Genomic DNA, 20,283 nt, shown 5'->3' with positions numbered 1-20,283 from the left:
GCCGCCGCCCCCCCCCCCCCAGACCCCGTGCGCTGCCTGGCCAATCAGTGCCAGGCAGCGCTGTGGGGTGGATCGGAGTCCCCTTTGACGTCGGTGACGTCATCCCGCCCCGTCGCCATGGCGACGGGGGAAGCCCTCCAGGAGATCCCGTTCTTTGAACGGGATCTCTTGATCTCCAAACGCCGGTGGCGATTGGAGGGGCTGGGGGGATGCCGCTGAGCAGCGGCTATCATGTAGCAAGACCTCGTCTCGCTACATGAAGGAAAAAAAATTGTAAAAATAAAAACGTATTTGCTGCCCCCTGGCGGATTTTGACAAACTGCCAGGAGGGTTAAATACAACAAATGTGTGTCCTCCACCTTTGAGACCATTGCTCCTCTGTGCACCAAATATCTTACTCCACACCATCATGCACAATGGTTTGATAACGCCATAAAAGAGCTGAAAAGACAAGGCCGAAAACTTGAGACTGTGGCGCAAATCTCAGTCCCCAGAAGACAAACATGCCTTAATCCTCCACTTGAACTACCAAAAGGTAATCACGGGAAAAAAATCATCCTTTCTATCACAAGAGATTGCAAATGCAGTTAACAAACCAGCCCAACTGTTCCGCACAGTGGAAAAACTCTGCACTTAATATCGAGTCTTTAAAGGACCTCTGTGACCAATTTGCCCATTTCTTTACAGACAAAGTCTCCGCTATAAGGTCTGCCATCCAACTTACAGCATCTGAGCCTAATATAGAGCTGAAAACCATTAGCAGAGACAACGTAACACCTTGGTCTAACTTCAAAGAAATTGATGAAGAAGTCACATCAAGCATCCTCCTTCACCTTCGCCTAACTACCTGTGACCTGGATCCTGGCCCAACACAGTTCATGTTGAACTGCCCCGACCTGTTCCTTACAATCAGGGATATTTCCTGCTTTACTGAAGGAAGCAATCATCAGGCCTCTCCTCAAAAAAACCCTCCCTGGACCCTGATGCAATGACCAGCTACAGACCTGTCTATAACCTCCCCTTTCTGGGCAAGCTAATTGAAAAAGCGGTCTACCTCCAGCTAGAAGCCAAAATCCTACAAAACAGTTATGACCCATTCCAGTCTGGCTTCAGGAAACACCACAGCACTGAAACTGCCCTCATCCAAATATGCAACCACCTGCTCATGGAAAGAGAGAGACAGAGGAGAGTGCTCGATCCTCATACTGCTAGACCTTTCTGCAGCCTTTGATACAGTTGACCATGACACCTTGATAAACAGGCTACAGGAATACTGCGGCATTGATGACACAGTTCTTCAGTGGTTCCAATCCTTCTTGAGTGGCAGAACCCACAAAGTATCTATGGGGCCCTTCCTGTCCACCCCTGTATCACTTAAATATGGGGTACCCCAGGGCTCAATCCTCTCTTCCCTGCTTTTCACGATTTACATGATACCGCTTGGAAAACTAATCCAAAAAACATGGCCTGACATACCACTGTTATGCAGACGACACCCAACTATATTTTTCCTTCAAGCCTGGTGTGACAGACCCAACTCGAACTATAAACGCCTGCTTACGTGAACTACAGCAATGGATGAATAACTGGCTGAAACTAAATGCAGACAAAACTGAAGTCCTTCTGGGAGGGGTGGTCAGAGCATGATAACAAAACAACTTGCAGTCTTCACCACTGGGAATAGGAGGCACGGATCTATGCAGCTCTAATCATGTGCGTAGCCTGGGAGTTCTAATTGATGGGGACTTAAACTTCAGAACACAAATCTCTGCTGTGGTGAAATCATCCTATTTTCACCTGAAGAACATTGCAAAAAACAAGCACCTCATCCCCCCCAGAAGATCTGCCAACCTTAGTCCATGCCTTCATCACATCCCGACTGGACTACTGTAATGCTCTCTACACTGGCCTTCCAAAAAAGGTCTTGTACCGCCTACAGCTGATACAGAATACTGCTGCCAGACTGCTAACCAACCAACCCCATCACTGCCACATAACTCCAGTCCTGCACTCCCTTCACTGGTGGCTACCTATGGAATGGAGGGTCCTATTCAAGATCGGCCTACTGACATTTAAATCCCTGAATAATCTAGGCCCTGAATACACGAAAGATATGTTGCAGCTGCGTAGCAATCCCCGCTTTCTCAGATCCACAGGTTCTAAAAATCTAGTCATACCCAGAGTCCATTTGGAAACTTTTGGTCCCAGAGCCTTCTGTCATGCTGCCCCTACGTTTTGGAACTCCTTACTTCAGCAGATCAGGACAGCTCCATCCCTGGACGTGTTTAAATCCAGACTGAAAAACCACCTGTTCAGTTTGGCATTTGCAGAATTATAACTTTTGTTGTGTGAATACTTCATCCTACCTCCAATTACTGAATCTGAGAGAGCCTAAGTGCTTTGAGTCCTATGGGAGAAAAGCGCTATCGAAATGTTATTGTATTGTATGATGGCAGCCATCTTTTTGGTTGTAATGAGGTGACCGGGAGTATGATGCACAGTTCCAACTGTCCTGTGTCCTGACCACCCCTCCCAGTTGCTAAGCAATGTGAATAACCACATAGGAAATCCCATCATGCTCTGCATAACATCAGGGAAAAAAGCCTGGAATTTTTTTTCTTTGATGGGTGGAGCTTAGATAAAAGTACAGCTAAAATGATGCTTTGGTAAGAAAAACAAAGTTCTGATGCTGTGAAACTGTTAGACACACCAAGCCTTTTCAGTTCTGCTGAGCAGATTTTTAGTCCAGAGGTTCACTTTAAGTACCTGGACCCATAGCAGAAGATCCAAGTGGCGGAGGAGGACAGCAAGGGACTGATTAGCCTGAAGGGGGCTGGAGGAAGCCCCAGGTATGTATACACTTTTTTTTTATTATTATTATTATTATTATATTATTATTATTATTTTTTTATTTATTTATTTCATCTGTCTCAGGTTTACTTTGTTACACAGTATTACAATACTCTACATATGCACTCCCCACAGAGCTGCAGGGAATCCACTGAGAATGTTGTGCACATTGAACAGAGAGGTGTTGTCTATCACCCATAAACCTGGTTCAGATTGTACATGAAGAATGTGCAATAGAAGCAGACTCGCCTCATTCTTCTGCAGAGTACCTGCACATCACTCTTACATGCACCCACAGTTACATTGCCTAGGGCCTGATATATATTCGTTATTCCTGTCTGTACCTTCTACAAGTACTCTTACCAAGGACTAGTTTTAGTCTATGACTAAAAGTATTAGAGGCAGAAGATCCTACCCTTCTGCTGTTCTTGCATGTTAACACGTCATGCGCGCTTCCAAATTCGCACGGAAGCGCATATGATGTGAACGAGGCATAAGTCTGACTAAAAGCATTAGAGGCAGAACATCAGCTGAATAGCCAGGTAACGGATATTGTTTAAAAGGGAATAAATATGGCAGCCTCCATATCCCTCTCACTTCAGTTGTCTTTTAAAATTCCTAAGTGTTGGCAGTTAAGAGATGCATTTCATGTTGCATACTTTCAATCAACAAGATTGTAATATGCAGTGGAATCCTAAGCTGAGGAGTCTGAGTCGGTGGATTTTTGTACCGACTCCACAGCCCTGAAACCATGTCCAGTTAGTGTAGGATTCTTAGTCACGATTTACGGGAACTCTTTCTGTTAAAGAGGAACTCCAGTGAAAATAATGTAATAAAAGGGCCTCATTTTTACAATTATGTATAAATGATTTAGTCTGTGCCCATTGTAAAATCGTTTTAAATCCCTGATTTACATGGTGACATTTATCACATGGTGACATTTTTACTGCTGGCAGGGGATGTAGCTGCTGCTTGCTGTTTTGGCAGTTGGAAACAGCTGTAAACAGCTATTTGCCACAATGCAACAAGGTTCACGGGCCGGAAACTGCCAGGAGTACCATGGTCCTCAGATTCTTGTGGGAGGGGTTTCGCCACAATATCTGCCATACAGCACCCCCTGATAATCAGTTTGTGAAAAGTATTAGATTTCTCATGTACAAGTATAATGTAGGTTATCCGCTACTGATTGGGATGAAGTTCAATTCTTAGTCACGGTTTCTCTTTGCTACCTATTGATCAGTGGGCCGTTAAGTTATTCATGGAATGAGTATTTTTAGAATACCTGAAATGAAAAATTGTACCATGTATGGGCACCTTTGCATTCGTCTGTTTCAAACCAGTTTCCTGGATTGCGGCTCAAGTCTCACACAATACACTTTTGGACACCGCTAAGCTCTGTAGTGGAAAGTTTTTAGCGGTTTATTTTTGTCAATGTTTTCGTTCTTAGATTTAGTACTATACATACAGAGTGCCCAGACAGCTCATGGAGGCCCAGAGCCACTACAAAATTTATAAGGGGTGCAAGGGGTCTAAAAAAGCCCCCTTACTAATAAAGCAATGCTGAATACACCAGAAGAAATTTTGCTCTATGTGACCAAGAAGCACATCCCATTGTCATGGCCTCTGAATACTTCTCCCCCCCCCCCCCCCCCTTCCGCTCCTTGCCACTCCACAAATTAGAATTCTGTGCATGAATGTTTGATGGACCATTTCTGTTTTTTGTTGTATTTGCTACTGTAATGTTGGTAATATTTATTGTGCTTTTTGTTTTCTTGTATGTTTTTAGATCAGAAGGATCAAGCTGTCGAATGGTATAAGAAAGGTATCCAGGAGCTGGAAAAAGGAATTGCAGTACCAATAACGGGACAAGGTACATAATCATACATGTTTAATCTTGTGCCAAGATTTTGGACTTCATACATATTTCACTTAAACCCAACTCCAGCTGGTACTTTGTATCAGTTTTGGATAGAGTAAGGAAGGTAGGTAACCTGTTCCACTTTGTTATTGCTGTCTGTGTCTTTGGAAAAAATATCGGCCCTTCCCTACCTTTGTAATAATTTTAGTTTTTCTCATGCCTGCACACAAATGTAAGCTTTTCATAAAAAGTTGTAGAACACACACGAGGTTTTTAAGTCAAATTTATATGAACCTACAAGTCAGTATATCCCAATGAATAACCAGTACAATATGTTTATAACAAGACCCATGTTGCTCTGTTAAAATAAATAAATATCACCTTTTCACAGCTAGCTTTCTCACCTTGCAACATTAGGGTCCTATTTACAAATTTGGGCCACGGCACTATCTGCGTGGAGTTTATTTGCGCTATTAGGTTTGTGTGTGTTTCCTTCTAGCTCCTACCTCCCCAAAATGTACTTGGTTCCCAACAATTTTTTGTTGTTGTTTTTGCAACCCACACATTAACTGACCTTAGTGACATGGCCGTATACTCTGTACATTTCTGATGAAGATGAAGAGTGTGTAAATAAACATAAATGAAAAGTCTGGACCTGAAAAGGATCCTCAGAGGAGCCATTAAAGAGCACCTTCAGTATAGTCCATGTCAGGGATGTATGTATGTACGTACGTACGAACATATCTCTCTCCCTCTCCCTCTCTCCCTCCCTCCCTCCTCAGTGCTGGTTCACACTGGCACTTTCTGGTAAACAGATCTGTGAAAACAGACCCAATTTCTGTTCTAACGAATGGTAGAAGCCACAGGTGAGTAAAACTGTTTGTTTTTCCCTTAGGCTTAAGGATCCCTTTAAAGGGAACCTCAACTGAGAGGAATATGGATGTTTCCTTTTAAACAATACCAGTTGCCTGGCAGTCCTGCTGACCTCTTTGACTGCTGTAGTGACTACATCACACTTGAAACAAGCATGCAGCTAATCCAGTCTGACTTCAGTCAGAGAACCTGATCTGCATGCTTGTTGAGGGGCTGTGGCTAAACGTATTAAAGACACAGGATCAGCAGGAGAGTCAGACAACTGGTATTATTTTAAAAGGAAAAATCCATATCCTTCTCAGTTTAGGTTCCCTTTAAGCTGATCCCATTGTTCTTCTTTGTTGGGCCTCCTAGTTCAGGCTTTGTTTCACTGAGTAAAATAAATGTTCTGTAACATTAGCCCACAGTAGGAAATGACTACTATAGAGAAACTCACAATTGCAGAGTGCCTTCATGCTCCCCTTGCACTCTTTCTGGCGGCTGGCAGGTTTAGATAATAATTTTTATGAAGTAGATAGTACAGTTGCACAGGATGATCACTGGGATTGGTTCAGGTGAGGTGGTTCTTGCAAGCAAACATTTATACTTCCACAGTCTGGGAAAACGGAGCAGATTCCTGGGGTCTCTCTGTGTTCAGGCTCTACACACATCCTACATCTACCCCTGAGGATTTTAGTGTGTGTGTGTGTGTGTGTGTGTGTAGCTTTTCATAATCAATCTAAAAAAGTACATTTAGTGACTGAAAAATTCAATATATTTTGTGTGTAACTAAATCTGAATAAGTGTTAGTTACTTTAATTAAAGTGGACCCAAATTAAAAATACAAGATTTCAGAAATAAATATAAATAAATATTTTCTAAATTATAATAATAAAGATCAACCTTTTTTCAGCTGCATGATGACAAATATAAAATATTTTACATTTATTGGAGAAACCCCTCCCTTCCTTTCATATTGCCAGGACAGAATCCGGCAAACAGGTGGAGTAGATGGTGTCCAGCATAGGAGTAATTGCTAATGGCCGCCACCTGTATAACCCTAGTTATGCAAAGAGGAGGGTGAAAAGCATGCACTGAAATGGTTATAGGCTTGAAGGAGTGTTTATTTATCTTTGTATGTGTCAGAGTGGTGCAACTAAATATTTTGAATTAAAAAAAATGTTTGGTTTGGGTCCGCTTTAACAGCATTATTCTCCATTTGTACATATAATATATGCATAGATGGGTAACTGAGTTGCTACCATCTATAGGGGGTTATTTGCGAATACAGTATTAAGTAAAAGGGATAGATACTGTAATGTTGAGACACTTTTTTTTTTTGTGCCGAACTCGTTGCTGTAAAGTTTGATTTATTTTAATTCACATGTATTTGGGTATTTTTTTTTCCTAGCTATAGTAATTTTATTTTTAACCAAATTAGATGTATATTCTTTGTATGTTTGCAGGGGAACAATATGACCGAGCACGACGTCTACAAGATAAAATGTCTACAAATCTAATAATGGCAAAGGATCGCTTGCAGTTATTAGGTATATTTTTTGTTATGTTATCTCCTTTAGTCTTTTACCATGTAAGAGGAAATCCATGTGGGGGGGAGGAGTTCTGAAGTTTGTTTATGCCCTGTGTTTTATGGCCCTTTTTAGGGCTAGAAGACGCACTTTTCTCCCCCAAAACTAGGGGAGAAAAGTCGGTGCATCTTATAGTCCGAATGTGCCCCCAGAAGAAAATGCAGATAGCGCAGCGGAAGCTCTTGCCTATCCGCACGCTTTGTGTCCTGTGTCTTCAGCAGCTTTGAACACATTGATGCGACTTGTCGTCGATCACCCCTCTTCTGACCCGCTTCCGCAATCCATAAGGATCGAAGACAGCCGCTGCAGCCACGCTGGGATCGTCCATCTCCTCCAGGCTCCACCGCTAGTTCAGGAAGATCTGATGGGAAGCCGGATCGCACTGCAGCTGCTATCCCGACGCATATTCAAAGCTGCTGAAGATACACAACAGAAGCACGTGGATGGACACCTGGATAGGTGAAGTCACACCCTTTGAAATTGTAGTGTTAAGTTATTGTAGCTTGTCGGGAGCCAGGGGTTAGTTTAAATGTAGTGTAGTGTAGTGTTGGTGAGGCAGAAGGGGTTGTGGTAGTGTAGGAACTTTTGAGGGCATCAGGGACTAGTGGAATGTAGTGTAGCACAAGGTTACTGGTGGGGCATCAAGGTTTAGTGTAGGGTACTTAGTCTAGCTGGCGGGGGCAGCAAGGGTTAGTGTAGCTTGGCACTAAAGCTTAGTTAATGTAGCTGGTGGGGACAGCTTGGAAGGGGGGTGGGGGTCTACAAGACGCCCCTGCATCATGGATGCACCTAAATTTAGTATACTTTTTTTTTTTTTTTTTTTTTTTTTTTTCTCCTGATTTCTGTCCTCTAAATCTAGGTGCATCTTATAGTCCGGAGGGTCTTATAGTCCTAAAAATACGGTAAGTGAATGGTGCTGGTTTCAGGCATTTGGTGGCCAAAAGGTGGTTTGGCAGTTCTTCCAGTTGCTTGGAATTGGTATATACCACTTAAAAGTATACTTTAATGTTTTATCTACAGAAATGTAAAAATCTGCAGAATATAATTTCCTCTGCGTTTTGAAAGTGTATCATGTAAGGCAAACAGACAGAAAGGTGACTGTTGGAACTCCCTTTTAGTGTTAATAATGTAGGCTGTTTTATAGCATTCTCTCCTAGTACAGAATTGTTTGCTTATTTTTGCTTACTATATGGCAATGTTGTGCTTCATATATGAACTGTATCCAAAGAAGATCCTTTGTCATATGCTGAAAAACAAAACTAAATAACGCTGTTCAAGATAGTTGTCATTAACATTACTCTTCACACAAGTCAGTAATGATGATCGATATTACCAAATGGCATTTTTATCAAAATAAGCAATGTCCATTTCTTGGCAGTGGCTTTGTGATCGTTTTAGGTTTCAGTTTCCTGTTTCTGGTGTGTACATAGTGTTGCACTTTAAGTGTGTAACCTGGTAGGGCTGAGCTTGTGCATGAATAAGCATTAGAAGATGGTGGTGCACTGCACTGGGAATATGATTTTGTGGGCTGAGTGTGTGCTTCTGCATAAACTGGAAAACTAAATAACCAGTCCGAGCAAAAAAAAACAACTACTTATTCGGGGCTTCCTTCAGCCCCTGGCAGACATGTCCCTCACCGCAGCTCCACTTCCAGCCCGTGGCCCCGTTCTCCTCGCATTTGTCCTTTTTAAAAGCTCCTCCCCTATGCATTCGCTTCTACCAAATAGCAGGAGACAAAATTATGCAACTTGAAACTAATTTCTTATGACTGCCATTACTGGATGTTGCTCATATATAAAAACCATTCTCCATACATGACACCCACTTGAACCTGCCAGTATCCCATTAAATGGAAAGTGTATCAGGGTCATTGAAAGTAGTACAGAATGTTCCACTTTCTCCACACAAACCCACCACCAATGGGCAGAATTTATTTAAGTGAATGAATAGAAAATAATTATTGTCAAAAATACTGTCCAAAGACAGTCTAGTTTGACCTGAATAGAAGCCATATCTATTAATTATCATTTAGGTTGTCATAAGTATCCCAGAAAAAACCCCCAAAACCCACTGATTAAATAGGGCATAGCGCAAAAGTCAAAACTGCTCAGGTTGATAAGATGAAAACAACCGCTAGTGGTGAAGTGGTTAAAGTGGATCTGAACTAAAAATGACTGGGACCGTCTTTATGGCTTCTACATTGTGACTGGGTCATTTGTGCCCTTCTCTCCCACAACCATTCACAGCGTTCAATTCAGTGCACATCACCAGTATCTTAACCACTTGTGCCTAACTGGACAAATCTATTTGTCCAGAAAGCACCGCTCAGAGGCAGTCTGGATGAATATATTCGTCCAGCGGATTTGCGACGGTTGCGTGCGCATATCCTCCAGCAGGCGGCTTGTTTCCTGCCGCTATCACAGGGGATCGATTGCGGAAGAGGAACCAGTGTTCCCCGGAGGCAAACGATCCCTTGTGAATGAATCAAGATGCCTCCAATCAGGAGGCATCTTAATTCATGAAACGTTATGTCACAAAAATGTAAAGCTCTAGCACTTCCTGGTATCTACCAGGAGAGTTCTTAGCGCCACCTACTGGTCAAAAGTAAAATTTAAAGTAGAAAGAAAATAAAAAAAATTACACATTCATTGAAGATTGATTAATTCCCCCCACCCTCCCCGTAGCTAAAAAAAAAAAGTTTAAAAACTTTTTTTTTTTTTTTTTTTTTTTTTTATAAATTCATAAATACTTCAGGGACTAAACTTTAATATGTATGTTTTGAGGGTATAAAACTGTTATCTTTTGCCCACATGGGCTTGCAATTAGTGATGGACGCAAAACTGAAAAACTGCACCTTATTTCCAAATAAAATATTGGCACCATACATTGTAATAGGAAAATATTTTAAACGTTGCCATAACCGGGACAAATAGGCAAATGAAATGTGTGGGTTTTATGCACAGTACAACATTTTATTTTAAAACTATAATGGCTGAAAACTGAGAAATACTTTTTTTTTCCTTTTATTCCCGTTAAAATGCATTTAGAATAAAATAACTCTTAGCAAAATGTACCACCTAAAGAAAGCCTAATTGGTGGCGGAAGCCTAATTGTGATAGGTAGTAATAAAGTTATTGGTGAATGAATGGAAGGAGCGCTGACAGGGGAAAATTGCTTCTGTGAAAATCTGCGTTCTGAAGTGGTTAATTATGGGTGTAGCAGATCTTTCTCCATGATACAGTGTCTCAAGTGTGGTCACATCGTCCAGGGGTCATGCAAATCCCAAAACCTGAGGGTTTCATAATTATGGATATAGGAGACCATGGTTGCAGTAGTGGGAACTGTGAGTATCGAATACAGCTGACAATTTTCCAATGTTAACTTTGTACATGGAAGAAGAGGTGTGGGGCATTGTCATAGATGTTTTGTCAGGTCTGCTTTAGCAAGCTGAAAGGTTAGTTACTGTTGGTTCTGGAGAACATCTAATCTGGTGTTGAATCAATAGCCGGGCGTGAAATAAGCTGGGAGAATTACATGGAAGCACAAATATCAACTTAAATTCATTTTCCTACAAACGTGTATGGTATTTTACAGGTAAAACAAAGCATTGTGATTTTTTTTGTGCTTAATACACATGCACACACAGCCTATTTATTTCAATAAGCTGTGTTTCCTCTGTCTGATTTTGCATATGGGGAAACAGCGAATCAGAAGAGACCTAACAGATTGTCTTCTAGGAGGGAGGTGCCTCATAGTGTGGTCTCAGGGGTACTCTGCTTTTACCTGTGCCACTGAGCTATTTAAGCTGTTGCTGCATTGTTTAAAAATAAATAAATAAAGGAAGTCCTAGTAAGGGTCATTCTAGCTCTCTTTCACTTTGTAATTTGAAGCAAAGGTCCACTTTAAATACCGGTAGCTATTCTGATTGGCTTTTGGCATAACTTGTTACTAGGATAGTGAGGTTTGCAGTGCGTTTGGATTTACATGTAACATTTAAACCCCTTGGGTAGACAATTCATGATTTTCTATGTCCTACAAGCATTTCTTTGTTGAGTACTCCTTTAGCCAGCTTTGTTGCTGAAGGCCTCTCTGGTGAAATTGTCTATAGCAAGCAATTGGCTCTGGTAGGATTAGACATGTAGAGGAACATTTAATCAAGTCTGACAACTCTCTTCCTCACTTGAGTGTCCCTGAGACAAAAAAATAAAAATGAATAAAAAGCAATTTTACTTATTGTACAATGGTGACGTTAATACTGGTGCTGCAGGCTAGAGACTTAGCCCTTCACTCTTACCACTCTAGCTGGTCGTGTGGAAAGACGGGAGAAAATCTGCATCAGTCTCTGCTCGCCGCTCAACTGCAATGAGGGCAGCGTGCAAAGACTCTTTGCGGTAGTGGTAGTGGCAGCGGGCCTTGGGTGCTGGAAGGTACAAATCCGGCACTGATGAGGGTCAACAGATCTATTGGATACTATAAGCAGATTGTGTAGGTAAACCCTCATACTACATGGAAATGGTAAAATTGGCCAATCCATAATTAAAAAGTGTGTACCAGTCTTAAGACTTAGTTCACACTGACCTGTTCAGAGGTGGGGCCGTGCTGTATCCCTATAGCATTAAAATGCTGTTCTGCTACAGGGACTGTTGCAGCGTTTGCAGGCACTCTGGAGCAGTTGCGTACCATTCTGTCAGATGAAATGGACAAGTAAAAGCTGCAGAGGGCAACCTGGTATTTATAAACCTTCACTACCTGCATGTTCATGAAGAGGAGCTGTTAGGTATAGGGTCTCAGAGAAAATAAACACATATATCAGTAGCTAAAGATTGGCTGTACTTACATTACATATGCATTTCACTGTCCACGTTTGGATTTCACAGAATTTGTATATAGTATATGCAGAGATAGATGCTCCTGACAGCTCATGGCAGGCTCCATGTTTTTCTGTCAAATGTGTCGTCATGTCCTGCCTGATTCCTGATCACAGATAAGCTCGTTCTTGAACAACACGGTGTGCAGTGAATATTAATGAGCCATGTGGCTAGGAACAATAGCTGACTCCTGCAGAGTACTCTGCCCTGAGATTTATCAGTGCTACACAGCTAGACGGATTACAAGCTTCTGTAACTTCTCATTAGCAGCCGAGGGGAGGGCCCCAGAATGCTTTGCAGTTTAGCTGCGGCTTGCGTCTTTATGGGTCTATAACAGACTTGCTGATAAGCACACATCAAAGGTAACTGAAATGTTTATCTTCACTAATGGCTTTTGAGCTTCCTTCTAAACTGTTTAACACAGGAGAATAGAGGTTTAAATTAGCTTCTGCAGCCTGACAGTTACTCTTTAGCACCATTAAAGCTTAAAGAAATACACTGTTACCATCCACTCTGGATAAAATGATGGTCTGTTTACACCAACATGTGTTTTATTTAAGTTGAAGTCACTGTAGCAGTAGTTTGTCTGTCCTCCCCTCTTTTCTTTTCTTTATTTCATCTTTTTCTTTTATTTTTCATTTTCTTTCCTCCGTTTTTTCCCCTCTGTTTGCGTAGCAAAGCTGCAAGCAGATATGCAAGGTCAGAGCAAGCAAATGGAAGTGTGTAGTGACAGTACTAACCTGCCTTGCCGCAATGGACATCTGAAGCCAGGTGGGTCTAGTTTCATTGACCTAATCTTTGACTTGCACGTCTTTTTCTGAAAGCAGCTCTGGAGCAAAATTGGAGCATGGTTGTATATGTCAGCTTGGCATTGTGATTGCTCTTGATTTGGGGGGAAAAGCTGTCCGTGCCAAGCAATGCAGTGAATGCTGGGAGTGGCTTTGAAAAAAATTTTTGTTGTGCACTGTGCTTTTTAAAAGCACTGCATGCTAAATTCTATGGGGAGTAAACAAGTGAGTAAAACACATTTAATTGCAAGAGAACACAAAGTGCATGCATTAATGGATACATATGCTAAAAAGGTGAAAGGGCTCCTAATGTTTAGTACCATTCCCTCTCCTCCTGTGTAACCTAGCATTTAAGGACCAGTAGCGCCTGAATTTGTTAAATGTATTTTTGTACATTTTGTCCCAGAGTAAGATCCACTGGAAATGTATTTTTTCTATGTAGCTTTCATTTACAGTAGCTAGTACAAAAACAAAAATTGTACTAGCCCATCTTCAATATTTTCAAAAGTACTCCTGGGAAATGTGCTGGAAAGCCATTCTCCTCCTGCGCACATTATTATGGCAATTGGACTGTGCCAGGAACATAGAAATAAAGTAAATCCTAGTTCATTTTACTTTACAGCCAAATGTACAACTAATACACGTGCATTTTAAGTTTTTTTTACAATTTTTCTCGATGGTGGTCCTTTAACTCCATCTCTTTCATCTACAATTCATGTACCCCACCCCACAGCCAACACAACCCAGTCTAGAGTGCAAGAATAAGAGTAAATTCCCCCAAATAGTGTTCTAATGAAATCCTTAGCATAGCCTAAACACAAACAGAAGTCAGTGCTAAAAATCATAGGGCAGAATTGCATGGACTGCGGTATAATCTTTGTGCCTGATGCTTGGACAGTGTTGGGAGATCCAGCACTGTTCATTTTAGCTTTTGGTGCTGGGGCAGTCTTAAGGTGGCCATTAACGATATGATTCTTTGGACGATTGATCAGAAACACTCGTTTGGGCCCACTAACGGAAGCATAGCTACTATCCAATTTGATCAGATTAATGGAATCCATCTGAAAACCAGAACCGTGTGATTCATTTTACATTTGAATCAGAGATTCGATCTGAAGAATCGTATTGTTAATGGATATGACTTGCTTTGGTGCTATTTTATGTTAATGGAGTGCCCAGTGCTAACCATGAATCAGGTGCCAGACTGATGTGCCTCAAGCATGGTCGGAATTATTGTATTTAATGGCATCTCGTGCATGTATGAACGTCATTCTTCTTTCTTGAATAATGTCTTAAAACCTGTAGGGGGAAAATGTACTAGTAAAGTTTGTTTTTTTGGTTTTCTTCACGTTGTTGATTCCCATTTACTTATAGATCTATAAAGGTGTCTTCAACACCAACAAAAAACCTTTGTAAAGCTCTTTTCTCCCATAGGATCCAAAGTGCATCTCAGATTAGTACATAGTGATGTGTTCAGGGGAAAAAGTTATGTGATCATAAATGCCAGACTAAATGGGTAGCTTTGATTTACCTGTGTCCAGGGTTGGAGTGGTCTTGATTAAGTTTGGGAAAGCATTCCACAGGTTGGGGGCAGCATGATGGCTCTAGTTTCAAAGGTATTTAGTTGAACTCTGAAGGTGCTTAATTTATTGTATCCTTTTGATCTAAGGCTGTGGGAGGTGGGACGCAGTTGAAACAAATCCTTCAGGTATCTAGGGCCTAGGTCATGTAGGGATTTGAATGTTAGCATACCAGTTTTGAAAAGGATTCTCCATTTTATGGGTAGCCAGTGTAGTGAGAAAAGGATTGGTGTTATGTGGCAATGGTGGGGTTGGCTTGTTAAAGAGGAGCTGTTAGGTATAGGGTCTCAGAGAAAAAAAACACATATATCAGTAGCTAAATATTGGCTGTACTTGCATTACATATGCATTTCACTGTCAATGTTTGGATTTCACAGAATTTTTATATAGTATTTGCAGAGAATGATGCTCCTGACCGCTCATGGCAGGTTCCATGTTTGTCTGTCTTGTATGAAGCCAATTGTGATGTCATATCCTCCCTTTCCTTGCTTCCTGATGATTCGACTCACAAAAAAGATCAGGATCAAAGATCCTAATGGTTCATGATCCGGACAACACTACTGTGCAGTGAATATTATTTAGCCATGTGGCTTGGAACAGTAGCGGACTCATGCAGTGTACTCTAACCCCTAGGTTCTCAACGTGTGGTACGCGTACCCCAGGGGGTACTTCTGATGGTTCCAGGGGGTACACAGGCTTGATATACTTAGCCAAGAATAACAAATTTAGAGTTTTAGAAAATGATAAATCTTATTTTAAACAACCCCAAATTAGTATTTTAGCTAATTGAAAGCAATAGTAAAGGCTTGGAAATGGTTTAGAACCAATTATAATGTACTACGATTACATATTTGTCAAGGGGTACTTGTGATAATGTTTACTATGCTAGGGGGTACTTGGTGAGTACAGGGTTTTAAAAGGGGTACATACCAATAAAATGTTGAGAAACACTGCTCTAACCGAACATGTGCCCTGTGAACAGCACATTGATTTTTCAGTGCTGTGAGTTTAGGCTGCTGTTGCAAGCTGCTGTAACATGAGCCTGTAACTTCACACTGTGAAAGCAGCCTTAGGGCGGCATAGGGAAATGAAGGGGAGGACCAAGGGAGTGCACTGGGGAGAAGAAGCAGCCCCAGAATGCTTTGCAGTATCTGTTATGCGTCCTGCCGGCCTCCTTAGGAGCTTGGGAATACAGAGCCTTGCTGTCCAGCAAACATCAAAGTAAGAGAGATTTTTAACTTCGGTATTGCCTTTTTGCCTTCCTTCTAAACTGTTTAACACAGGAGAATAGAGGTTTAAATTAGCTTTTGCAGCCTGACAGTTGCTCTTTAAAGGGAACCAGAGAGGAACGTTCCTAAAAAAAAAAATAGAAAAAGCTTTTATACATACCTGGGGCTTCTTCCAGCCCCATAAGCCTGGATGGCTCCCACGCCGCCATCCTCCGCTTCCTGTATCGGCGGTACCGGGTCCGTCAATTACGCCGGACGCGCCCAATTGTCCGCATCACAGGGGCTCCCTCCATACACGTACGCATGCCGCTGCACAGTAAGCAGCCTCACGCGTACGTATAATGGAGGGAGCCCCGTGTGATGTGAACAATTGGCCGCGTCTGCTGGCGGTAATGACGGGACCCGGTACCGGCGCATCCAGCCTGCAGAGGACGGCGGCGGCGTGGGAGCGATCCATGCGTATGGGGCTGGAGGAAGCCCCAGGTATGTATAAAAGCTTTCCCCCAACGTCTCTGGTTCCCTTTAAGTCTTGCAACAGCATTTTGTACTAGTTTCTGTGGTGAACTAATATTAGAAGATTCTCTGATTTAAGGGTTAACTAGCTGTTTCCTAGGCCAGTCTCTGTGAAGATGATGCATGGCTGTGTTTGTGGTACTGCGATTGTGCGTTTTACTCCCAACATCCCTACCGGTGCTTCATATCCTTCCTCCCTGTGGAATGAGTATGCCATTGCAATAAACTCAATGATATTGTTTGGGAATAAAAGATTTTACATTTTATACTTCTTTGTACAGACGTATGAATCGGTGAGTCTGTAAGAATTTTGTTCATTTTTAAAGTGAATTTGTACTGTTAATAAAAGTAAGAAACCGATACTCTCCTAAGGAGAGGGCAGGCTCTGGGTCCTATAGAGCCTTCCTGTTCTCCTCACGGACGACGGACTGCGCTGACTGGCTGAATTACTGGGACTCCTAGCAGAAGATCCAGGTGGCGGAGGAGGATAGCGAGAGACTGATTAGCCTGAAGGGGGCTAGAGGAAGCCCCAGATATGCATAAATGTCGTCCGTCTCACGTACCCTGTAATTCATAGTCCTCAAACCAAATTTTAACATATCAAATTATTTGATTTCATGAGCAAAGGGAGTGCATACATTTGCATAAACTAGCATCTGCACAGAATTATTTCCATCTCATTGACCATCTCTATTAGTGACACAGCTACAAATCAGGCTTTATTCTTACAGCATAGATGCTATTTAGTATATATAAGAGATTCCTGTGTACACATCATATATACAGTCACAATCCGATATGTACATCTGACTTTAACTACTTTCAGACCGAGCGAGTGCGAATCTACGTCGGGCAGGGGGCGCTGCGGTCCTGACAGGATGTAAACTCTACGTCCCATTGACCGCGCGCCCCTGCCCGTCTCCGCCGCTCGGTCCGCTCTGCCCCGCTGCTCGTTGCTGCCCTGCCGCCTCTATGACGGCAGAGCACTGTGAGCCGGGCAGGAGCCGTTTTCATTGGCTCCTGGCCCTGTCATTCATGTAAGCCGCTCTCATTGGCTTACATGGAGTGACAGGGTCAGGAGCCAATGAAAGCAGCTCCTGACCGGCGCACAGCGCTCTGCCGTCATAGCGACGGCAGAGAGAGCAGCCTGCGGCGGGGACAGAGCGGCGTGTTCGTCGGGAGCGGCGGATCATTGCAGCGATTTACGGGACCTGTACCCTCTGGTCCTTAAAGGGACACTTAAGTCAAACAAAAAAAATGAGTTTTACTCACCTAGGGCTTCCAATAGCCCCCTGCAGCTGTCCGGTGCCCTCGCCGTCTCCCTCCGATCCTCCTGGCCCCCGCCGGCAGCCGCTTCCTGTTTCAGTGACAGGAGCTGACAGGCTGGGGACGCGAGTGATTCTTTGCATTCCCAGACACATTAGCACCCTCTATGCTGCTATATGGTATATGATATATGCTATAGCAGCATAGATGGCCTTATTGTGGCCAGGAATGCGAAGAATCACTTGCGTCCCCAGCCTGTCAGCTCCTGTCACCGAAACAGGAAGTGGCTGCTGGCGGGGCCAGGAGGTTTGGAGGGAGACGGCGAGGGCACCGGACAGCTTCAGGGGGCTATTGGAAGCCCTAGGTGAGTAAAACTCATTTTTTTTGTTTGACTTAAGTGTCCCTTTAAGGGGTCAGAGGGTGCTGGTCCAGAAAGGGTTAAAAACACAGGGACTGCTTTATTGAAGCAGCACAAATAACCATTTTTTGATTGGTTTATTTCATTTTTGTGGACTAAGCACAGCTATTACTGTGTATATATAAATTATTTATGATGACTATTATCTGAGAAATAAAAAATGTTATCATATTTTGTATTTTAATTACAGTTTAAATTCATTAGGAGTTGGTGCATTTTTTCCCAGACTCCAGGCACCCAAAAATTACTCCGACTCCACAGCCCTAAATGTAAAGATGATGGAAAGTCGCATCACCCATTTTCAGTGAGATGCAACATAGTTAGGACCATAAATATTTAGACAGACAACTTTTTTCTAATTTTTGTTCCTTACATTACCACTAGGAATTTTTAAATTAAACAACTCTGATGTAGCTAAAGTGTAGACTGGTCAGGCTTTCATCTTTTCAGTATTTTATCCTGCTTTGTGGGATCATAGCTTTGCAAATAAATTTCTACCTCATCCAGTAGACACTTTAGCCTAGTAGACATGTTTGAGGAATTTTGCCCAGCAGGGATTAATTGACAGTGGGCCCTGGTGCTGTAGAGAAAAGTCACTGGCCTGCAGCACACGATGAAGCGGCTTTCTGTGGGCGGGGTGAGAGAACAGTGATCTAGGGCTGCTCAGAGGGCAGGGGTCACTTAAGATCAGCTATGCTGGATTTTTTTTTTGTAGGCAGCTTCAAGAGGGATTGTCAGCCACAAAATAAAATTCCATTTATCCACTGCTCTGTGTTTATTATGTAGCCTGGAACCTTACCCTGCATTGCAAGCACTCCAATCTATTCAGAAATGTTTGATGTAATCTCATCTGTCTGGCTCTATTCTCGCCATTGCCGAGGAGAGGGAAATGTGTCCTCTCCCCTCCCACATTCCTGCTCTTCATTGATTGGCTGTTCAGTGCTGCTGAAATACGATCTATGCCTGTGTACTCATGTGTTTACAAAGCAAGCTACCTATGACAAAAAAGCAAGGGAGGTAACCTCAGTATTGGCTTCAGTCAGAGGGAATCAAAATGGCAAATGCCAGGAACAGAATTCTCTTTTACTGTATAAAATTCACAGATATGAAAATGTGGACAATACATCTGTTATTTAAGTAGAACAAGTATTTATCTACTTATATATGTGTTTTTTTTTCCTGGTATAGTATGGCTGACCCTGCTGCTTTCATGCAGCTGCTGTACATATGCTAAATACATGCTTGGTTCTTGGCCAAGGTGGTCTTTATTTACCTCTCTGGCCAAGGTTAATCTAGTGTGTATGCTGCTTTACAGTCATGAGAACTTATTTTTTTCACCATTTGTTAAATTCTCTCCAAATAACCTAGAATGTTCTATTTAATTTTAATTGTAAAGTAGACTATAATGATGTGTTACATGCTTTGTTGCTACATTTTACACAGCTATTTTTCCAAGAGTCGTAAAATAACTCCTTGATGTTGCATGCTTCAGATATCCCTGCCATTGTTTGCGGATGAGCTCTTATGGGGTTTTTACTAGGGTTTTGAACACTGGATGATGTTAGTTCTGGATGTGTTGAAAAGTGTCTGCTATTTAGGTTGCAAAATGTTGTTCACACGTCTGTTGTTAATGTGTCCATTGCGGTAGCTGAGGGGACTTGCATTTGAGCAAAGCAATGAAGAGAGAACCAACCGACAAAGGGACCCTGAGCAGTAAGGAAAAAAAAAAAAATTTGGACTTATCTGGAGCTTCCTTCAGCTCCCTGTAGCCCGCGAGTTCCCCCGACGTCCTCATGGTCTCGCTGGTGGCTCCGGTAAGTGTGTTCATCAATACGTCCGTCGCCGTAAGAGTCCTGCGCATGCGTGGTTCTGTAAAGACTGAACTGCACATGCGCAGGGCTCTTGCAGAGACCGGCGTGATGATGCGCCAAAGGGACCAAGAGGACGTTGGGGGAGCAGCGTGCTGGAGGAAGCCACAGGTAGTTCCGGGTCTTTTTTTTTTTTTTTTTTTTTTTTTTTTTCCTCCCCTTACTGCTCAGGGTCCCTTTAAAGGATATTGGTGCTTTCTGATAATTAAAGGATACCCGAAGTGACATGTGACATGATGATAGACGTGTATGTACAATGCATAGCACGCAAATAACTGCTGTTCCTTTTTTTTTTTTTTTTTACTTTCTCTGTCCGAAAGTTAAATATCAGGTATGTAAGTGGCTGACTCGGTCCTGACTCAGACAGGAAGTGACTACAGTGTGACCCTCAGTGATAAGAAATTCCAACTATAAAACACTATCCTAGCAGAAAATGGCTTCTAAGAGCAGGAAAGTGATAAAAAGGGGAATTTCTTATCAGTGAGGGTCACACTGTAGTCACTTCCTGTCTGAGTCAGGACTGAGTCAGCCACTTACATACCTGATATTTAACTCTTTCAGACAGAGAAAGAAGAAAAGGAACACAGCATAGTTATTTGTGTGC

General features: G+C 42.3%; 2 protein-coding genes across 3 annotated transcripts in view; one reads left to right on the top strand and one right to left on the bottom strand.

Annotated features, from left to right (window-relative positions):
• Window positions 1–20,283, bottom strand: part of TTLL2 (tubulin tyrosine ligase like 2) — a 688,842-nt gene that overhangs the window by 109,598 nt on the left and 558,961 nt on the right. The gene's annotated exons all lie outside the window — the stretch shown is intronic.
• SPAST (spastin) overlaps window positions 1–20,283 on the top strand; it is a 68,046-nt gene that overhangs the window by 17,338 nt on the left and 30,425 nt on the right. Inside the window, exons 2-4 of one of the 2 annotated variants that reach the window (XM_068232053.1) lie at window positions 4,637–4,720; window positions 7,027–7,110; window positions 12,693–12,788. In XM_068232053.1, coding sequence (XP_068088154.1) covers window positions 4,637–4,720; window positions 7,027–7,110; window positions 12,693–12,788 — 264 coding nt within the window. The remainder of the gene's footprint in view (window positions 1–4,636; window positions 4,721–7,026; window positions 7,111–12,692; window positions 12,789–20,283) is intronic. The other variant, XM_068232054.1, reaches the window with a different exon arrangement.

Source organism: Hyperolius riggenbachi, chromosome 4, assembly GCF_040937935.1.
Source record: "Hyperolius riggenbachi isolate aHypRig1 chromosome 4, aHypRig1.pri, whole genome shotgun sequence".
In the NCBI taxonomy this organism is placed as follows: Eukaryota; Metazoa; Chordata; class Amphibia; order Anura; family Hyperoliidae; genus Hyperolius; species Hyperolius riggenbachi.
This window is presented reverse-complemented; position numbering and strand designations above follow the sequence as displayed.